The sequence below is a fragment of the Chionomys nivalis genome, chromosome 10 (assembly GCF_950005125.1).
Source record: "Chionomys nivalis chromosome 10, mChiNiv1.1, whole genome shotgun sequence".
Lineage (NCBI taxonomy): Eukaryota > Metazoa > Chordata > Mammalia > Rodentia > Cricetidae > Chionomys > Chionomys nivalis.
In genome coordinates this window covers 42,533,325-42,552,701 of record NC_080095.1, presented here as the reverse complement: position 1 = coordinate 42,552,701, position 19,377 = coordinate 42,533,325, and the positions used below count along the sequence as shown (strand labels likewise).

At 43.0% G+C, this 19,377-nt stretch overlaps 1 protein-coding gene across 7 annotated transcripts in view; it reads left to right on the top strand.

The window, feature by feature from the left end:
- Positions 1-19,377, top strand: part of Sipa1l1 (signal induced proliferation associated 1 like 1) — a 287,298-nt gene that overhangs the window by 165,009 nt on the left and 102,912 nt on the right. For 6 of the 7 annotated variants that reach the window (XM_057782143.1, XM_057782147.1, XM_057782150.1 and 3 more), the window contains one exon: positions 11,303-13,098. In XM_057782143.1, coding sequence (XP_057638126.1) covers positions 11,601-13,098 — 1,498 coding nt within the window. In that variant the 5' untranslated portion in view covers positions 11,303-11,600. Of the gene's footprint in view, positions 1-10,135; positions 10,695-11,302; positions 13,099-19,377 lie in introns of those variants that run through there. The other variant, XM_057782149.1, reaches the window with a different exon arrangement.

Below are 19,377 nucleotides of genomic sequence, written 5' to 3'. Positions count from 1 at the left end.
ACTTCCAAAAACAAACAACATCAAAACAGCTCATCAGTTTTCTTGGCAATGGACTTAGCATTAAGAGATCATGATCTCTTTCAAATAGAAATTTTGATTTCTAATATAATGATCTTGATTTATTTTAATTATCATAAGTTATTATGGTCCATCGGAAGGGATGTTAAAAGGCAGCTTCCTGAAAGAGACTATCTCCACGTGCTGTCTATGTAGGTGAGACAGCTTAAATGGGAAGAAAGAGGGCAAGTTGGGATTAGATAGGAGATGAAATCATTTCAAGCCCCCCGTTTTGTGATTCTAAGGTTCAGGGATGGTTGGGACCGTGGAGAGATTGGCTACGGCTGTGGATATTGGTCTTGCACTGTATAATTCTGATTTATTCCTAAGGCAGAGGGAAGTTATTCTTCCCATCAAGAGAATGTAGGTATGCTTCTGGTCACTTCAGAAACAGTTCCTATGAACAGGCAAATAATCAGATTTCAGTGTTACTGCCAACACGCATGACTCCTCTTACTTGGAGGGCAAGGGAGGTGTTTAGATTTAATCCCAGTCTTGTGCATGCTGAGTGTACATCCTGTCTCTGAGCCACATCTCCAGCCCTGAGAGCATGTTTCAAGTAACTGGGGTCCCATGGCCTTAAGCACTTAGGTTTCAAGAATGCTGAATTTAGGTGCTCTAGGGAAAAGATTTCTTCTGAAGGAGCACATCTCACCAGGGAGCAAATGCCCAAGCATGTAGAGTTAGTCCTGGGATTCCAGGAGGGGCTGGAAGGGCTGCAAGGGACATGGCTTGGCAGCAGTAGCCCTGTCTCTTCCGAGCTGCAGAGTCTACTTGAGAAAATGCAGTGGTGTCTCCTGATGCGGTTCTGTCGACTGCAAGGGGATCCTGGTCTGACAGCCCCAGTAAACAGTGGTACTTGAGGAAGTCTGGCTCATAGGTCAGCTCTGCCTGGCCTCTTTACCTCTAGGGGTTTCTGTTTTATAGCCCTGAGATTTCTTCATGTGGAAAATCTGGTTCCCACCAAGGTTGTCTTCACAGAAATTGACAGTTGTGTTTGGAATGTCGCCTTAGTGATTTACACCCACTTGTTGGATGGTTCTTAACCAAATGACCCTTACCCATTTCCTTCTGTCCAGTTAGAAGGAAGACCTGTGGAGGGAGCTTCTACTCAGTCCTACATCCCAGGCCCACTTTAGGCCAGGATCCGTCTGGTAGCTGTTGAGGGTCCTCTGGAAGGTCCCAGACTGGTGCATTTTTAGAAGCTAATTACCACTGATTTTTTTATCCTCCTTCTGACTGCACTTCCAGTAGACACAGGCATTGTTCCCTGGGGTGGACTTTAGAAGTGACCTGGGCTATACAGGAGGCCTTTTTCTTCTATAGTAACTGAGTTTTATTTACTGTAACTTTTGCTGTAGTATTAACAGTAATGACTCTTTAACTGCCAGCCCAGATTTGCTCGATTCTTGCATAGAAAGCACCAGTGCTACCCACAGTTCATTTACCTTGTGCTGCGGGGCATGGCGTTTCCCTCTCTGAACTGTTTCCCTGTTCCTGGAGTCTGGGATCTCGGCCTCATGGGCTGCCTGTGAGGACTGAGGCAGATGAGAGCCCCTCCATACTGAGACATTAGGCAGAGCTTGTCTGTGGCAATCCAGGCTGTGGCAGAGGGGACTGTCTGCAGTCTGTGTTTGAGGAAGCGGTAGAGTAACAGAGAGTGATTCTGAGGTCAGATTTTTCTTTTAGTCTTCTGTGGGTGATATTCTAGAATCCTAAGAGTGCCTGTGGGCACCGCTACTGTTAGTCCTTGGGGTGGTGATTTGAACCTGAGTTTTTCTCAGAAGGAACTGTTCTTAATGTACCGCTTTGCTCTTTAAGCTAACTGTGGTGCGCTTTTTCAAGTGCACTTCCTTAAATTGTCTTCAGAACATAAAATGTTCAAACAAAAGAAATCATTGTGCCCTTAACAAAGCCATTTTGAAGCTCTTTTCTGAGCTTCTGGTTCCTTCACATCACTTTTCTCTGAGCCAGCTAGCTGCAGGGACTCAGGTTGGAATGTGCCTTTCTGTGCAGGAGGGAGGAGTGGCGCTAGCCGCGAACTAGCTGGCAGCCTGCAGAGGCCTTCCTGCTGAGACTGGCTCCTGGACAGTTCTTCTTAGCTTTCCTTAAGTATAAACCAGTGACTCATCGAAGGGGAAGCATTTCCTCTAGGTCATACCATCTCTTTCCCTTTGACCCTAGAGCAAAGTCCACACTGCCGGGCTCTTTCCCTAGTTCCTGGTGCACTTCAGTACCGCTCTCTGGAAAACTGGTCTTTGAGGCTGACAGAGTCATTACCGCCAATACTACAGCAAATCAGTGACATCATTTAGCTGAAAGCTCTACAGGTGGAGGGAGGATGGTGACCAGGACAGAATGTACATGGGAAAGATTGAACCCAGGAAGCGGAAACTAGTGGGGCCACGTGTTTGCCTACCACCCTCACCTGATTTTCCTGGGTCCCTAAAATCTTGAGAGGGGACAAAGTGGGGCTGTTGGGTATGAAGGGACTAAGTCAACATGAAATTTAAAGAAAGCATCTATAAATGAGGAAATGTCTTCATGCAGACATTATCCGGATACTATGACTATCTCTTTTTTAAAGCAGCTGGACTCTCTTAGCCCTCTTCCAGTTCATCATAATTAGAAGATAAGCATTGACTTGGCAGTGGTGGCGCACGCCTTTAATCCCAGCACTTAGGAGGCAGAGACAGGTGGATCTATGTGTGTTCGAGGCCAGCCTGGTCTACAGTGTGAGTTCCAGGACAGCCATGGTGGTTACATAGAGACCCTGTCTTGAGAAACAACAGCAAAAAAGACACCTCATGGAAGCGCTTGATCTGTCCAGTTGTGACTTGTTCAGTGATGGTAATGGTAGAGTATTAATATAGGGCCATGTTTTATAATTATTATTTGAAGGTGACTTCATTGCCCTGCATTCGCAGATCATACTAGGTGTTTTTAGTAACAAAATTATTCTTCCTAATAAATTTTGTTCTAGTTATGATAGTAACACTTGCTCATTTTAGTAAATAAAAAAATTTTAAGCCTCAAGTTATAATCTATTCAAAGACAAAGATAAATCCCCTGGTGAGCTTGTGGTGAATGAGTGTGTGTATGTGTGTTTGTGCATGCACACGCGTGCACATGTGTCTGTGGGTGTGTAAACCATGGCTAACTCTGTAAGGTATCTTCAGTCTCTTCACTGCATTCTTCTGGGCCTGCCTTATGCTTCATTAAGTTCCGTATACCACACAGTGTAAAGATGAGTCTGGGATTGAGTTACTTAAGAAGCCTCTAAGAACCGCATGTGGAGACATAATACCTATAGTCCCTGCACGTGGAAGACAGAGGGCAGAGAATCATGAGCTCGGCCTTAGCCATGCAGCACCTTTTGCAAACCAGTAGGTTCATGAGGATTATGGATCATGACTCCTAAGAGAGGCCTTAGTGCGGCCCTGTCCACTTGGTGATGGAGTGCTTCTGTGGATAAATAACTGGATTTGAGCACAATTTAGAAAAATGTAATGAGATTTCCTGCTGGGTACCTATCGTGGTATCTGAGGGCTGCCCCCACCCCTGTCGTTTCTCACACTCTTCCCTAGGTTGTATTCCGCGCTAAGTTGTCTGACACCGGGTCAGTTTGAGGCACTGCTGAGTATTAAAGCACAAGCCAGTGTGAGGAAAGTTGTTCCTTAGTTCCTGGTCTGGTGCAGGCGTTGTCACCCCACCCAGTTCACTTTTTCTTACGGAACCTTTGAGCTTATCTTCATGCCCTGGGTACAGAGAACATTCCATGCTGTTCTTTAAACTTAGTTCCTTGAGTTCTCTGTTGTCCTTACATCTTCACTGCTTATTCACCTTTCTGCCTGATAGTAATTTATTTCAGAAATGATAAAGATGGACAGAAGCATTGTCATGACCAGAAATTTAGAGCTAATAGCACAGAAAGGTAGTCAAAGCTCGGGTCAGCCGGATACCCTGTCTGCGATGGTATTGCCAGAGTGCTTGTTTCCATACAGACTGCCCAGCACAGCAGAACCACCCGGCCCCGCGCCTGTGTTCTGCAGTCGTATTATTTTTATTCTGTTGCACCTGCGCCTGCTGCCGCATCCTAAAGCACTCACTGTTCCTCTTCCTAGTAACACCTGTGCAGCCTCCTCCAGCAGTGCGAGAGTTGTGAGAAAAGTAAATCAAGGACACTATCCTGTACACACTAACTTTAAATGATACTGATTGGTGGCTAGGGAGGTGGCTCAGTGGGTGAGATGGCTGCTACACAAGTCTGGAGTTCGGATTCCTAGAACCCATGTAAACACCCAGTGAGGATAGCAGTCCCAGCATGCAGAAAGTAGAACCAGGATTCCAAGTTAGCAAAATCAGCCACACAGGCAGGCTCTGGTTCAGTTGAGAGACCCTGCCTCAGAGAAGAAGGTGGAGAGTGATTAAGAAGGACTTAGCATCATCCTCTGGCCCCATAGGTACACATGTGTGTCCACTCACATAGAATATGTATATCAGTACATGCAAGCACAAGCCAGAAAAAAAAAGATAGTGAATGATGGGCAAAAAGAGAGAGGTAAGAGCAGGTGGTTATCATTGGGGTCAAGGGAGGGGAGGAGATCAAAGTAAAAATACCTCTCAGGGCCAAAGGAACAAGGGCAGCTTTTCAACTCTGAAAGGGTCTTAATATTCGGAATGGCTGGCTTGCTGTGGTTAAGTTAAGATCCACTCAGAAACAGCATGTTATGAAAAACCTCTCATTGGAATGGAAAGTAGAGGAAGGAGACATGGCCTATGCATACCTTGTCATGACCTATATCACACTGCGTCTCTTTACCATCTGCTTTCCTCATCTAGATCTAAACTTTACTTGAAAGAAAGAGCCAGATGTACGGCTATGCTTAAAAGAGAACGTGGACATGTGGGGAATGGGTTAGGAGATAATGGAGCATCTCTTCTGGAAGAGTGGTGTTGATCAGCAGAGGGCAGTGATTGTCTAGATCTGGGTGATGAAAAGATTTTCTACTAGTAGAGCTGTGCTGGACTGACTGAAGTTCCTCTCTATTGTACGAGGCTGCTAGTTTGTTCCCAGTCGCTCAGACCCGAAATAATCACTCAGAAAACCATATTATTTGCAAAGCTGTTTGGCCAATAGCTTAAATGTATTTCTGGCTAAGTCTTATATCTTAATTTAACCTATCTCTATTAATCTGTGTATCACCATGAGGTTGTGGCCTACCAGCAAAGTTTTAGTGTGTTTGTCTCCTATGGCGGCTCCACGGCTTCTCTCTGACTCCGCCTTCTTTTTCACAGCACTCAGTTTAGTTTTAGTCGCCTACCTCTATTCTGTCCTGCGCAGGCCTAAAACAGGTTCTTTATTAACCAATGGTATTCACAGCATACAGAGGGGAATCTCACATCACCTCCCCTTTTCTGTTTAAATAAAAAAGCTTTTAACTTTCACATAATAAAATTACATATAACAAAACAGGTATCAAGCAAGAATTACAGTTACAATACTTATATCTGCTTTTGATTTCATAATAACTAAGGAAAACTATAACTACAACTATCTATTCTTCAATTCCATAAAAGCCTCCAGAAGGATATAATATTACCCAAGTTTACAGGAAGTACATTGTAAACAACTTCCAAAACTCTAGAATTGACAGAGACATCTCGCTACCTGGAGAATCACCCAAAGTTCTTCCATAATGTTACGGGCACCCATCTTCAGTGTACTAGCCCATAGTATCTGGCAGGCTTTTCCATGAAGCAGGAAATTTCAAAGACAATTCCACCTTTAATGGCAGTTTGTCAGTCACTTTCTTCTGTGTCCTGCAGAATGTCTTGCAGACTCTTTTATGAAGCAGGAACCCTGAAGGATCTTCTCACCTTTAAGCAATTAGGCACGTTCATCACTCGTTTATCTGTGGGGTCCTGCATGTCTGCATGTCCAGTTCATACAGTACAGCATCAAGCAATCCAGGCAAGAGCAGTTTCTTACCCAAATGGCTAATCAGTGCCTTAAGGACCCTCTTCAGTTCCCATCATCCTCTTGAAGTAGCTTAGTGCTTCCAAGAGCAGATGTGTCTCACTGACATGAAAAATCCTAATTTCTCAAAACATTTTAAATGCCATATTTTGTAGTCTTTGAAAGGTTTGAAGAATCCCTATCCATCTGAAATATATCTCTATACATCTCGAAAATCTAACATGACTACACATTTGACTGTTATAGGTGATTATCTATTAACCTATATTTCTTAATTATACATTATGCTTTCAAATGAACTGCACAAACACAATATCTTAATCAAGAGCAGAAATATACATATGCACAGTATAACAAAATTGACCTTAAATCTGTATCAATAGATCAAGATCCATACCAATGCAAAGTATTCATCTCTATAGCATATCCCCTCTAAAAACAAACATTTATAAACAATCATTTAGGGAATTTGAGTGTTGTTTTCTCCTGTTTCCTGCTTTTTATTGGGCAAAGTGATTTTTTGAGGTGTTCACTGTGACATTTCAGGGGGTCTTGGTCCATCAAACCACATTAGTTGGGAAGGATTCCACAGGTTCTCACTCTCTGTACAAACAAAAGAACCCCTTTTCCAAAGCAACATATCCTTAGACTCAAATTTTAAAGTCAAGATACCTTTAAAATATCTATGTCGGTTACGCTTAGCAGACCATACAATGAAATGTCTCTCTGTACTTAGCTCCTTCACAGTCAAAAATTCAAATAAAGAACAATAATATACATAATCCAGACTCTCTATGTTTTCCATCTTTACGTGGCTTATTATTCTACTCTATTATTTTTTAATATTTATTTTATCTTTACTCCTTTAATCTATGACTGACTGTACTGTCTCTTTAAAGACTTTGTTTTATTTTTTCTAAACCATTTACTTCTTTTTATGACTCTATAGTCTTTATCTTCTCTCCCCCAAGCCTACACACATTTTTTAAACACACTGTGTCTCATTTAGAGATCTTTTATGTCTGAATCTGCCCTTATTGCATATCTGTAATCCATTTCTGACTTGGACGACTTCTTAAAATGTTAAATGGCTTGGCTAGTATTAAGGCTGATTTGTCTTTTGGCTCCAACCAGTCCGACATGGCAGAGGTTCGTTCAGTGCCTCTGGGAGCCATGTACAGTGCCCCATTTTTAGGCACACAGCATGTCTATGTTGCCGTTAAGCAAGTTGTAGCACTTTATTCACAAAACCCATTTAAATGCTCCATAGCCAGACCTCCTGAAAGAGTCAGAGCCGTTTGTGCTAGCAAGGCCCAGATCCGCCATTTCAAAACTGTGTGGCTTTTTTTTCTGCTACCTCTGGATCAGGAAACCCTCGTAAAGGAGGCACAGCATTCTGCCATCAAGCAAAGCCCATTCTGGGGAGGGAGGAATGCAGCTAAATTTTGATTTTAGTGTCTAGAATTCCTTTTCAAGCTCTCTCAGGTTTTATATAGATTTAGCTAGCACACGTTGAGGTGCCAATTGATAGTACGTTGGGTGCCAGTCTGTTGTATGAGGCCACTAGTTTGTTCCCTGCTGAAATAATCACTCAGAAAACCATATTATTTGCAAAGCTGTTTGGCCAATAGCTTAAACGTATTTCTGGCTAAGTCTTATATCTTAATTTAACCCATCTCTATTAATCTGTGTATAACCACAAGGTTGTGGCCTACCAGCAAAGTTTCAGCATGTCTGTCTCTGGAGGTGACTCCATGGCTTCTCACTGACCCCCCCCCCAGCATTCAGTTTAGTTTTCCTCGCCTACCTCTATTCTGCCCTGTGCAGGCCTAAGACAGTTTCTTTATTAACCAATGGTATTCACAGCATACAGAGGGGAATCCCACATCACCTCTCCATGGGGTTAGGAATCTAAGTAAATGGATTCACTGGAAATATATAGTATGGAGAGCTGTAAAATTAATTCAACATGTGATAAATGTTTTGTGAAAGAGTTAATGTGAAGTCATGCTGCTCCTCTGTTCAATTCCGTTGCTTCCTACTGTTTCTAACAATGTCTGGGCAGCTTGGTTGATGTTTGCTTGAACTGTTAGTGATCATCAGCATGTTCGCTACTTCAATCTACTCTTGAGGAATAGGGTGCAGAGTTTTATTGATCTGTATGGAGAGAGATCCTGATTTTCAATTTGTGACTTAATAAGCATTTTTATTTCTATATTGCTTACCTGCTGCCAAAATTTATATTGTATCCCAAAGGAAGATAATGTTGTAAATAAATAAGGAAGAGGAAAAGGAAGAGAAAGGGAGATGGGGTAGGAAAGAGGAGGGTGGGGAGTGGTTGGAATCTTCACAGTTGAAGAAAATTTTATTTAACTTAGTTGCTTGTTCACTCTTTAGTTTGATGGGTCATCAAACCATGCCCTCTTCCCCCATATGCTCTTCTATATTTTGAAATAAAAATTTATCATAATAAGACTAAATTGCTAAGAGATTATAATATTAAAAGTATATTAAACCATAGTAAGTAGGGCTGGAGAGATGGGTTACTGGTTAAGAATACTTTCAGTTCTTGCAGATGATGACCTGGGTTGATGTAGCCGGAGACTCCTCATTCATTTCTCGGCTGCTCTGACCCGAATAATCACACGGAAACTATATTAATTACAACATTGCTTGGCCTATTAATTCAGGCTTCTTATTAACTAACTCATACATTTTAAATTAACCCATTTCTATTAATCTGTGTATTGGTACGAGGCTTATGGCTTGCTGGCAATGATCTGGCGTTGTCTCGTTCAGCAGCTATGTGGTGTCTCTCTGACTCTGCCAATCTCTCTATGTATCTCTGTTTGGATTTCCCGCTTTATTGGATTTTCCTGGCTTTATTCTGCCCTGTCATAGGCTGAAGCAGCTTCTTTATTAACCAATGATAATAAAACATATTCACAGCATACAGAGGGGAATCCCACATCAGGTTTGAGTCACAGCATCCACATGAAGTTCCCAGCTCTCTATAACTCTAGTGCTAAGGAATATGATGCTTCACTGGAACTCATAAAGCGCACGCGCCCCCACACACACTCTCACACACATTTATTTGCACAAATAATAAATCTTTTTAAAAAAATAAGAAGTGAAGTGATATAGAAAAGAAACCATTGGTGGTGGAGGTTGGACGTTCCCAGGTTGGTTTTATGTTTTGTGCCCGGTTCCAGCTTCTAGATTATTTCTATAATGGGAATGACTTCCCTGTCTTTAAAAAGTCACTTTTATATGTAGGGTTTGGTGGCAAATGCCTGTAATCTAAGCACCTGGAAAGCTGAGGCAGGAAGGGCCTGGTTTGTTCAAGGCCAGCCAGGACTATGGATTGAGACCCTGCCTCAAAATGAAGGGTTGGGGAGGGATCAATTCTGTGGTAAATCATTTTCTAAAAAGAACTGAAATGTTTGTTTTTGGTGAGACTTTAGAAATGGAATGGAAGATAATTTATTTGGTTTTTGTAAGTCTGTGAGAATACAGAAAACACCTGACCCTTGAGAGTTATTTTATGCTAGTGTATTATTTCCTCGAGAGCCACTTTATTGAATTCCCTTTGTTGTTGTTTTAAGCAGGGCAGGTGCTCTCGTTTGTCCAGTTGATCGGTTGCCTTCCCACTTTAGATACGGTGCTTCTTGAACCCAGCTGTGGCCACACGTGTTGACCCTAGCTGCTGCTGTAAGCAACAGTTAGCATGTTGTTCTACTTAAAGGCTAGCAATTGAAAGCAGCATGTAGAGTTCCGGAATGTACAGGAAATCATAGCGGTCTGGCTGGAGAAGTATCTAGGACGCTTAAGAGCCAGGTTTAATTAGTTGGCAGTGCAAAGCCATTATCCCTTTTATGAATCATGGAAGAGGAGTGTGAGTGAAGACAATTGGCATTTATCTGACCGACTAATCAGACCTATCCGGCAAGAGCCCTGCAGTCTGCAGGCAGGGAGCAGTTTTGAAACACCCCTAAATGTTCCAGCTTTAAATAGCAACGAGTCTCCTAAACTGATTCTGCGTGCTGCCGGAGGAATGAAAGCCGGCTGCCTTGGAGGCAGGAAGCTGACTAGCGAGATGCTTAATTATCGTGGAAGTAAGTGCTTGTTACGATTGAGTGCAGCATGCAGTGTGCGGTCCTCCTCAGTGTCAGAGCGTGATTTGTAGACAATGCCGCCCTGTCAGCTCGGTGCTGGTTCAGCAGCATCTTTCCAAACATGTATCTGGCAAGAATTTAAAGGCCACCTCTTGTGCAATTTGCGGAATGCTGGAAAAGGATCCCGTGCCTCTCTTCAGGATGTACGCACCCATGCAGGAGTCTGTGCTCACACTCTGTGCCTGCTGTCTCCTGCCTGACGAGCTCATGAGGAAGTTCATCTTCCTGCCCGGCACCTGGAAGGATGGTAGCAGTTTTCTGTAATCTGGTGGAGGACATGGAGCCGGCTGCCCAGAGCAGCATTTCGTTTCTGTCGTCGTCATAAATTAGCACTGATGGGGTGGAGGAGGCCGCACTGCTTAAGGAAATGCAGGCATTTTGTGAATTAGTGTAAGACTCCCAGCCGGAGAGTAAAGTGAGGAGAGCTTGGGAAAAACTGGAAGTGAGTGCCGGCTGCTTCTGCCGAATTCTTCATGTGGGTAAGTAAGAAAGTGGAGGAAAAAACAGACGCATGCTGGCAGGTATGATGGCTCCAGGAAATGCCGATTGTTTTCTCTATTCTGTGTGTATTTGCTCTTGCCAACTATGGTGAGCTTTTGTAGGGAAATAAGTATCGATTTGAAATAGGAAAGGAATTTTAAAAGTGTGCTGTAGCATAATCAATAAAAATCGTGTTTAATTTCTAGCATTCTCAGAAGGCTGTCTTGCATTGCTCTTATTATCTGGTTAGGTTGGTTTTCTCTCAAACTTCTGGTCAGCACAGTGGAATGATGTCTCTATTATTAGAGGTCATGGAAGCAAAAGTCTGTGCTTGCATTTAGGAGCCCCGATGCCCTAGAACGAGCTGGTACCCCCTCCCAATTCAGCTAACCCGAAGTATTCATAACCCTTCTTACAATGTAATTGATAGGTTTATTAATTGCTTATACTTTTTTCTTTCACATCTCCTTTATTAAAATGTGGATTTTGGAACTATGCACCACAATTCAGTATTGAGTCTCCTGTCCGGGTGTCTGATTGTAGCAGTTGCAGATTTATTATAAATGTATTCATCAAAAGCTAATTCAGGTTGTCTTCCTCTCTTTAGGGGGAGCGTGGGATTATGGCAACCACAGAGTCCCAGTGATGCAAGTTCTGTTCAGTCTTTTCTGAAGGAAGCCTCTGTTAGAGTGCAGCACGGAACTACTGTGGATTACAATGTTTGGAAGGTCTGGATTCCCAGGGTCTGAAAACAAGGCACCATTTAACCTTTTAAATGAAAAGGCTTAAGGTCGCAGCACGACTGCTGTATGTTCTGCGAGCCATTCTCTAAAGCAGAAGTGCGCATTTAGAACACAAACATGGCGATCCTTCCTGCAGGGATTTAAGTGATTGCTTTTTACACCATGACCAGCTTGAAGCGGTCGCAGACGGAAAGGCCTGTCACTGCAGACAGAGCCTCTGTTGTCAGCACAGACGGCACCCCCAAAGTTCACACTGATGACTTCTACATGCGTCGCTTCCGGTCTCAAAATGGCAGCTTAGGATCTTCAGTCATGGCTACAGTAGGGCCCCCTCGAAGTGAAGGTCCTCACCATATAACCTCTACCCCTGGAGTCCCCAAGATGGGGGTTAGGGCAAGAATTGCAGATTGGCCTCCAAGAAAGGAAAATGTGAAAGAATCCAGCCGCTCAAGCCAGGAAATAGAAACCTCAAGTTGCCTTGAGAGCTTGTCCTCCAAAGGCAGTCCTGTGAGTCAGGGGAGTTCTGTTAGCCTCAATTCCAATGACTCAGCCATGCTGAAGAGCATACAGAACACTCTGAAGACCAAGACAGGGCCGGCGGAGAACATGGACTCCAGATTCCTCATGCCCGAAGCCTACCCCAGCTCCCCCAGGAAAGCCCTTCGCAGAATCCGGCAGCGCAGCAACAGCGATATCACCATAAGTGAGCTTGATGTGGATAGCTTTGATGAATGTATCTCCCCCACCTACAAGTCCGGGCCGTCATTGCACAGGGAATACGGTAGCACATCTTCAATTGACAAGCAGGGAACATCCGGAGAAAGCTTCTTCGATTTGTTAAAGGGCTACAAAGATGACAGATCTGACCGAGGTCCAACTCCAACCAAACTCAGTGACTTCCTCATCACCGGTGGGGGCAAGGGTTCTGGTTTCTCCTTGGATGTGATCGATGGGCCCATCTCACAGAGAGAGAACCTCAGGCTTTTCAAGGAAAGGGAAAAACCACTCAAGCGACGCTCCAAGTCCGAAACTGGAGACTCGTCCATTTTTCGTAAATTACGCAATGCCAAAGGTGAAGAACTCGGGAAGTCGTCGGACCTTGAAGACAACAGATCAGAAGATTCTGTGAGGCCCTGGACATGTCCAAAGTGCTTTGCCCACTATGATGTCCAGAGCATCTTGTTTGACTTGAATGAAGCCATTATGAACAGGCACAATGTGATTAAGAGGAGAAACACTACCACAGGAGCCTCAGCGGCTGCCGTGGCTTCCTTAGTCTCTGGACCTTTGTCTCACTCAGCCAGCTTCAGCTCTCCTATGGGCAGCACGGAGGACCTGAATTCCAAAGGAAGCCTTGGCATGGACCAAGGAGATGACAAAAGCAACGAGCTGGTCATGAGCTGTCCATATTTTCGGAACGAGATTGGTGGGGAAGGCGAGAGGAAGATCAGCCTGTCGAAGTCAAATTCTGGCTCCTTCAGTGGGTGTGAAAGTGCCTCCTTCGAGTCCACCCTCAGCTCTCACTGTACGAACGCAGGGGTGGCGGTTCTCGAAGTGCCCAAGGAAAGCTTGATGCTGCACCTAGACAGGGTGAAAAGGTACACCGTGGAGCACGTGGATCTCGGCGCATACTATTATAGGAAATTCTTCTACCAGAAGGGTGAGTAAATATTACATTTTTTTTTTTTTTTTTTTTTTTTTTTTTTTTTTTTTTTAGTTTGCTCTACTCGTAGGGAAAAAAATGACAGGAAACATATACTGACTGTTTTAGCAGTGTGACATGAGACGTGCTTGAGTTCTTTGTTATGATGGCTAAAATGTTTCAATAGCTTTTTGGTGTGATTTTTCTTTCATTTTGGGAGTAGTTCTTTCCTCCTTAGGATATTGAAATGTCTTATAAATTACATATATATGTAAAGTTGAAACTGTTAGATACAGCTTTTTTAAAATTACTAAATAATTTTCATACTCTCCCATTTTTTAGTACTTTTTGTTACCTCCTGAAATCTTTTATGAAAGTTATATTTCTGTCCCTTTCAGAGCACCACTGGTTAAAAAAAAATTTCATTATGTGATTAAAGTCTCATAACCAGTGATTCTGAGTGTAGGCTTCAGTTGAGTGGAAAAGGCACTAAAGGTGGAAGCACCCTTAACCTTTAATGTTTTGGTGGCTTCTTTTCTAGTCTTGTAGGTGGTAGGCTGAGAGAGAGAGAGAGTGTGTGTGCGTGCACACACACACACATGTGCACATCTGAGATTCCATAGTCTTATTTTGTACTTTTAAGAATAGCAGGATGGCTAGGCAGTGGTGGCGCTTGCCTTTTATCCCAGCACTTGGGAGACAGAGGCAGGTGAGTTCAAGGCCAGCCTGGTCTACAGACTGAGTTCCAGGACAGCAGGGCTGTTACATAGAGAAACCCTGTCTCAAAAAAAAGGATGATTTTTGAAAAACAGTATAAATGGACTCTATCAATTTTCTAGTGTTTTTTGAATGGCATTGAAATCGAGGACTTGGTCTGCCATCTAGACACCCACACTAGAAGCATGATGGTCACCATTTACTGTGGTCCCTGGGTAGTTGGCTTTCTCTGCAGCTGTGTGAAGAGGCCTGTGCTGAGGCTTCTTGCTTTCCAACTCCTCCAGTGAGGTTGTGATTGCTGACTACTGTGTAGTGTTTGAAATGTTACTTAGATCCATTCTCCTGAAGTTTAGTCTCAGATGCAGAATTCCTTCTAGCTTTATGAGATTGCTCACTCTAGACTCTCAGTGTTTTTAAGATTTCTGTAGAACAGACACTATTGAAGGTTTACAGGTAAAAAATCGTGTCTCATCACTAAACACCAATCTCTCTTATTCCCAAGTATCTACATCATGGCTTCTGAAACCAATAAAATGGAAATCCCACCTTTATTTTTAAAGTGATTTTCCGGAGTTTGGTTAGAAACAGTTTTTCTATTGCATGTGAGGGCAGTGGGCTTCTCAGACTCACCAACTTTGCATTTAGGGCTGATTGTTCTTTGTAAAGGTGGACACTGTCCTGTACACTGTAAGATCGGCATGCTTGGCTACCACTTCCTAGATGCCAGTAGGTTTTCTCTGTGCCCCTCCCCACCAGTGAACACAGACGAAAATATGTCCAGTATTGCCAGATGTTTCTTTGGGATTAATTGCCTCCAACCAAGAATTCCTGCTATATATTACTTCAGAATTTTTCTAAGCTTTTCTGAGTGTTCGCAGATCTCTGAGAAGCAAGCCATCTTGTTCCACCTGTCCTCAACACTGACTTTGAGTCTGACATCTAAGTGAGCGTGCTTTATGTTCACTAGTAGCTTTTGCCTGCTGGCAGTGTAATAATATTTGGCATGAGGAGTTTTCAGCACTGGTGGACCAGGCTCTGTGATAAGCCTTTGAGATGACGGTTTGTATTTCTGACTCTCAGTGCACATGAGGGAGAAGATGTGTTGTTGGTCACACTTTCCAGAGGAGAGTCCTAGGGCTTAGGCGATAGGCTGTCAAGGAACTCCTTTGTTCTGGGAGGGACAGTTGTGTTCTCTGTCACTCTTCCTCGTCTCTATTATGCCAGATGAAAGACAGGGGGAACCTTCTTTCTTTTAAGTATTTTTATCTTTCAAAGGTATGGAATCAGAACTTGAATTCCTAGAGTCCAAAGTGAGTCATCTTACTGATTCACAGAAGCTCATAAACTCAGAAGCCCAAACCCAGCAGTTGGTGGGTTGGAGCCTAGAAAATACCCTGGTTCCAACCAGTGTAAGTGCTTAAATGAAAACACCATCTAAAGCAGGTAATTTTTAAAAATACATCTCTCTGAGATATTTACAACATAGACATTACTCCTGTGGGTTCCAGTGCCTTGCTGACACTGGTTCTGCTGGGCACACTGCCTCGTATTAATGGGACAAGCTAGTGATGTCCTCTAGCACTGAGTCTTTCTATAATTCCCTCTCATTGTCCAGTTGTCGTGGCACGTCTAGGCCACAGCTTTCTTCTTAGTGGCTTGCCTCTGGAAAGTCTTTCTAAAGCTGCCAGTTTAGTTTTCATAGAAACCGTATTTATCTTTTATGCTCATTTAGTCAGCTTCTATAATTAAACTTCATAATTAAAATAAGTCAGCTGGCTTCAGCAGCTCTAGGAAGATGCAGTGAATTCTGTTTCCATCATGAAGTCCAGCTGTGGAGCAGAAAGCGCGTGTGGCACAAGAGGCGGCCAGCTTGTGCCACTGGCATCTGTCAGCCAGGTGTTGGGGACAGTAAAAGAGCGGCTAATTCAAGAGGTCAATCCAAGGAAAGTCATGGAATGTGCCTGCTCTTAGAGCACTGTTTGGGCTGCAAGCCTTAGAATTTCTTAGCTATTTGTTACATTATTGATGATGTCATACAAATGATGACAATTAGGGTTGGAGAGATGACTCAGCGGTTAAGAGCACTGCCTCCTCTTCCAAAGGTCCTGAGTTCAATTCCCAGCAACCACATGGTGGCTCACAACCATCTGTAATGAGGTCTGGTGCCCTCTTCTGGCATGCACGCAGACAGAATATTGTGCACATAATAAATAAATAAATAAATAAATAAATAAATAAATAAATAAATAAATAAAATGAGAAAAACAACACTGTTAAAAAAAAACAAATGATGACAATTATAACATGAAGCAGAAATTAAACTCCCCAAAAGCATAACTGTGTATGAAATTAGTGTGATGACAATAATATAATATATTAATACAATAAAGTATAATTAAAATAATTCTGCCTTATAATTTTTATGTAGCTTTGTCTCAGTGAGATCTGTGCCTGCCTCTTATCTCCTTCCCCCAATCTTTATGTGGAAAGAGTATAGCATAGTCAAGAGGAATTTACCCCCAGCAACAAGATCCAGAACTCAGAAGGCAGAGGCAGGTCTAAGTTCCAGGCCAGTCTGGTCTACACAGTGAGCTCCACGACAACGAGGCTATATAGGAAGATCCTGCCTCAAAAATAAAACAAACAACAAAAATAAACAACCCCCCCCCAAAAAAAAGCATAAATAGGCTTGCTTGTTATAGAAAATAGTATGTTAATACAGAAAATAAAGTTTATTTTCTATGCACAGGACTACCCCAAGAACTTACACTAGTTTTAAATATACAAATAACCATGTGTTCATTTCTTTACTTTTTCTGTGTTCAGATAACATTTAGTACCTATTTTGTGAGTTCTTCCCCTGCAGCTCTGAGGGGCTTTTGACCCATGTAGCCTCCCTTAACACAGAAAGGCTGAGGGCTTGTACTGGAAAGTTTTGAGCGCTCCACCAGGACATGTCATTGTGGGATAAAAGGGCATCCAGCAGGGTAGAGAGTAGAAACCCTCATTTGTAACTGTGGGAATGCCTCCTTCCTCCTGCCAGCCCCCTGCAGCAGCCGTTCCTTCCCTGTCTCAGTGAACACTGAGTTAGTCTTCCTTCCTGTCCTGCCCGTCAAGGAACCTTGACCGTCTTCCAAGCCTTGCTGCCCCTCCAAGGCTCAAGCTCATCCAGTCACCATGGCACCCTTGTTTGTATGGGACACCTTGGGCTTGTATTGAGCCATAGCAATGCAAACACACCTCAGCGATCAGGACCACAGGTTAGGTTGCTTGGGATATATAAGTGAATGTTTGATGTTAATGTGTAGTATGAACCGAGGGACTGGGGTAGCCTGTGTAGCTTTGGGTACTGAGGCTGAGAATCCTCTGTATGTGGCCTTTTCTTGTTATTCTCCAGATACTCAGTAGTGTGTGAAGTTCTTTTTCTTTTCTCTTCTGGAAATGAGACCTGAAGTAACTGTGTGGTTACAGTGGTTTTGAGGGATTGGCCCAATCATCGGTTGATGTCTGTGGGCATAGACACCCTCCCTGAGTCTGAGGGAGTGACTTAACCACCGGTTGATGTCTGTGGGCATAGACACCCTCCCTCAGACTCATTTTTCACTATTGTGGGCTTGCATATGCATGTGAATGGTTTCTCTGCATATGAACTCTAGCGTTCTCTTAGCTACTTTGAACTGAGATTTTTTTTAACATTGTGGAATATAATTTTTGAAAGATAATTGTTAGACATTTGTCATAGACTGATGATAGGAGAACACTCGTGAGTCTCTTACTCATTTGCCCTTTATTTAAACAGTTCTCTTTACATTTTTGCTATGATCATTTTGATGGAGTTTATTAAGGTCAACATAATTTAATAGTAAAAATTTTCCATTTTATAGCAAGTAAGCAGCCTGTTGGAGCCTGCTTAAGAAAATGCTGTTTTGTTTTTGATTGACTGTTTGATTGATGGTGGGTTTGACCCCAAAGACTTCAGATTGCTAGGCAAGCAGTCTACCCACTGAAATATGTCTCCGTTCCCTCAAAAGTTTTAAACAGCAAGACTTGATTGCACTCTCTCCATGCCTTCAGCCAACCAGCCTCCTTCCCTCCCTCCTTCCTTTCCACACAGGGTTTCATTATCTCACCCAACTATTGATCCTCCTGTCACGTGTCCCCAGGTGTGGGATTCTGGGGAACACCACCATGTCCACCGCCCCATTTTCCAGAGTTACGTGCAGAGAGGTGACTTAGAACCTCAGAATCCTGACCATTTCCTAAGTGTGAGCACTCACTCCTGTGCATCAGTAATCAGAGGCTCAGTGCTTTGGGACAGAACCCTAGCATGCAGCCTTCCCTGTGCAGCTGTCCCCATGGCGACCAGTCCTGGGCACTTAGTTCTCATAGAAGCTCTGCCCTCACACTAGAATAAACCCTTGGGGACGAGACTGTGAGACTCTCTCATGGCACACCTCAAGTTTCTTTAAACTGCTGACCTTTTCTTACCTCTGCTTCTGTCATCATAGATTTCGTTTAAAAAGAACAGGCGCATTCCCACCTTTGTTTCTGCGTGTTATTCCCAGTATGGAGATCTTCTAGCTTTATCTTCTTCAATGTTAATATTCATAGTAAGAAAACAAAATATGGGAACTGATTGAACCCAGAGAGCAGAAATGAACAGCCCAGGGAAACCCATGTTCTTCTCAGGCACCTTCCTAGCTTCCTTCAGATTCTCTGGGAATGAACATACTAGAGGTCAAAGTTCATAGGGTAACCTTTAATAATGGCAGCATATCTAGGAACCCGAAATAATAGTGTGAAATATGAGAAAGAATGAGGTTGTTACAATTGCGGTTTGTACAACAGCCCCTGATCCTTTGTCTCCTAATAGACAATAGAGATCATCTCTTAGGCTTACTGCAGGCACAGCCCCCACTCACCCCCGTGTCTCTTACTGTCTTTTCTAGAGAAAATGGGGGGGGGGTTGACTCTTCCACGTAATCAGTTGGGGGTAACTATAAGATTAGAATGTGAGTGTTTTTATGGCTTTAATGTATGTTAGCATGCTGGTTCCTGAAATGTTTGGGGCCCATCTCTGGGGTGGGAGTCCCAGCTCTACCAGGGGCTTCTTTGTATTGTTTTACTTTTCATGTCAGAGGCATTTCCAGTGGTGCTAGGAAGAAGATAGACAGTTTATCTGGTTGGTGTTAACTTGTGTTTTCACTGTTTATTTTTCCCATTTAAAATTTTAAGCTGATGATTTTGTATAAGTATTTAAGCCATAAATTATACTTTTATAAATTATTGAGTGAAAATTTGAGGTGTATCTTAATTATTCATAATTATATTCAGTCGGGAGTACAATGTCCCTAAGGAACTGTGTAACTGAAATGCTAACACACAGATAACAAATACAAAAACCAGTGTGAGCAATCCAGAAACTGTGGTAGAAGGCTGTAACTCTGTGGCTCAGCCTACCTTTTCTTCTTTGTAGTTAAAATGCCAGGTGTGACTTTTTGACGACACATATGTGTCACATAGCGTAAGCACAGATGAAGTGACTGCATTTGATACAGTTCCTGGAGTTTCCAACCATCC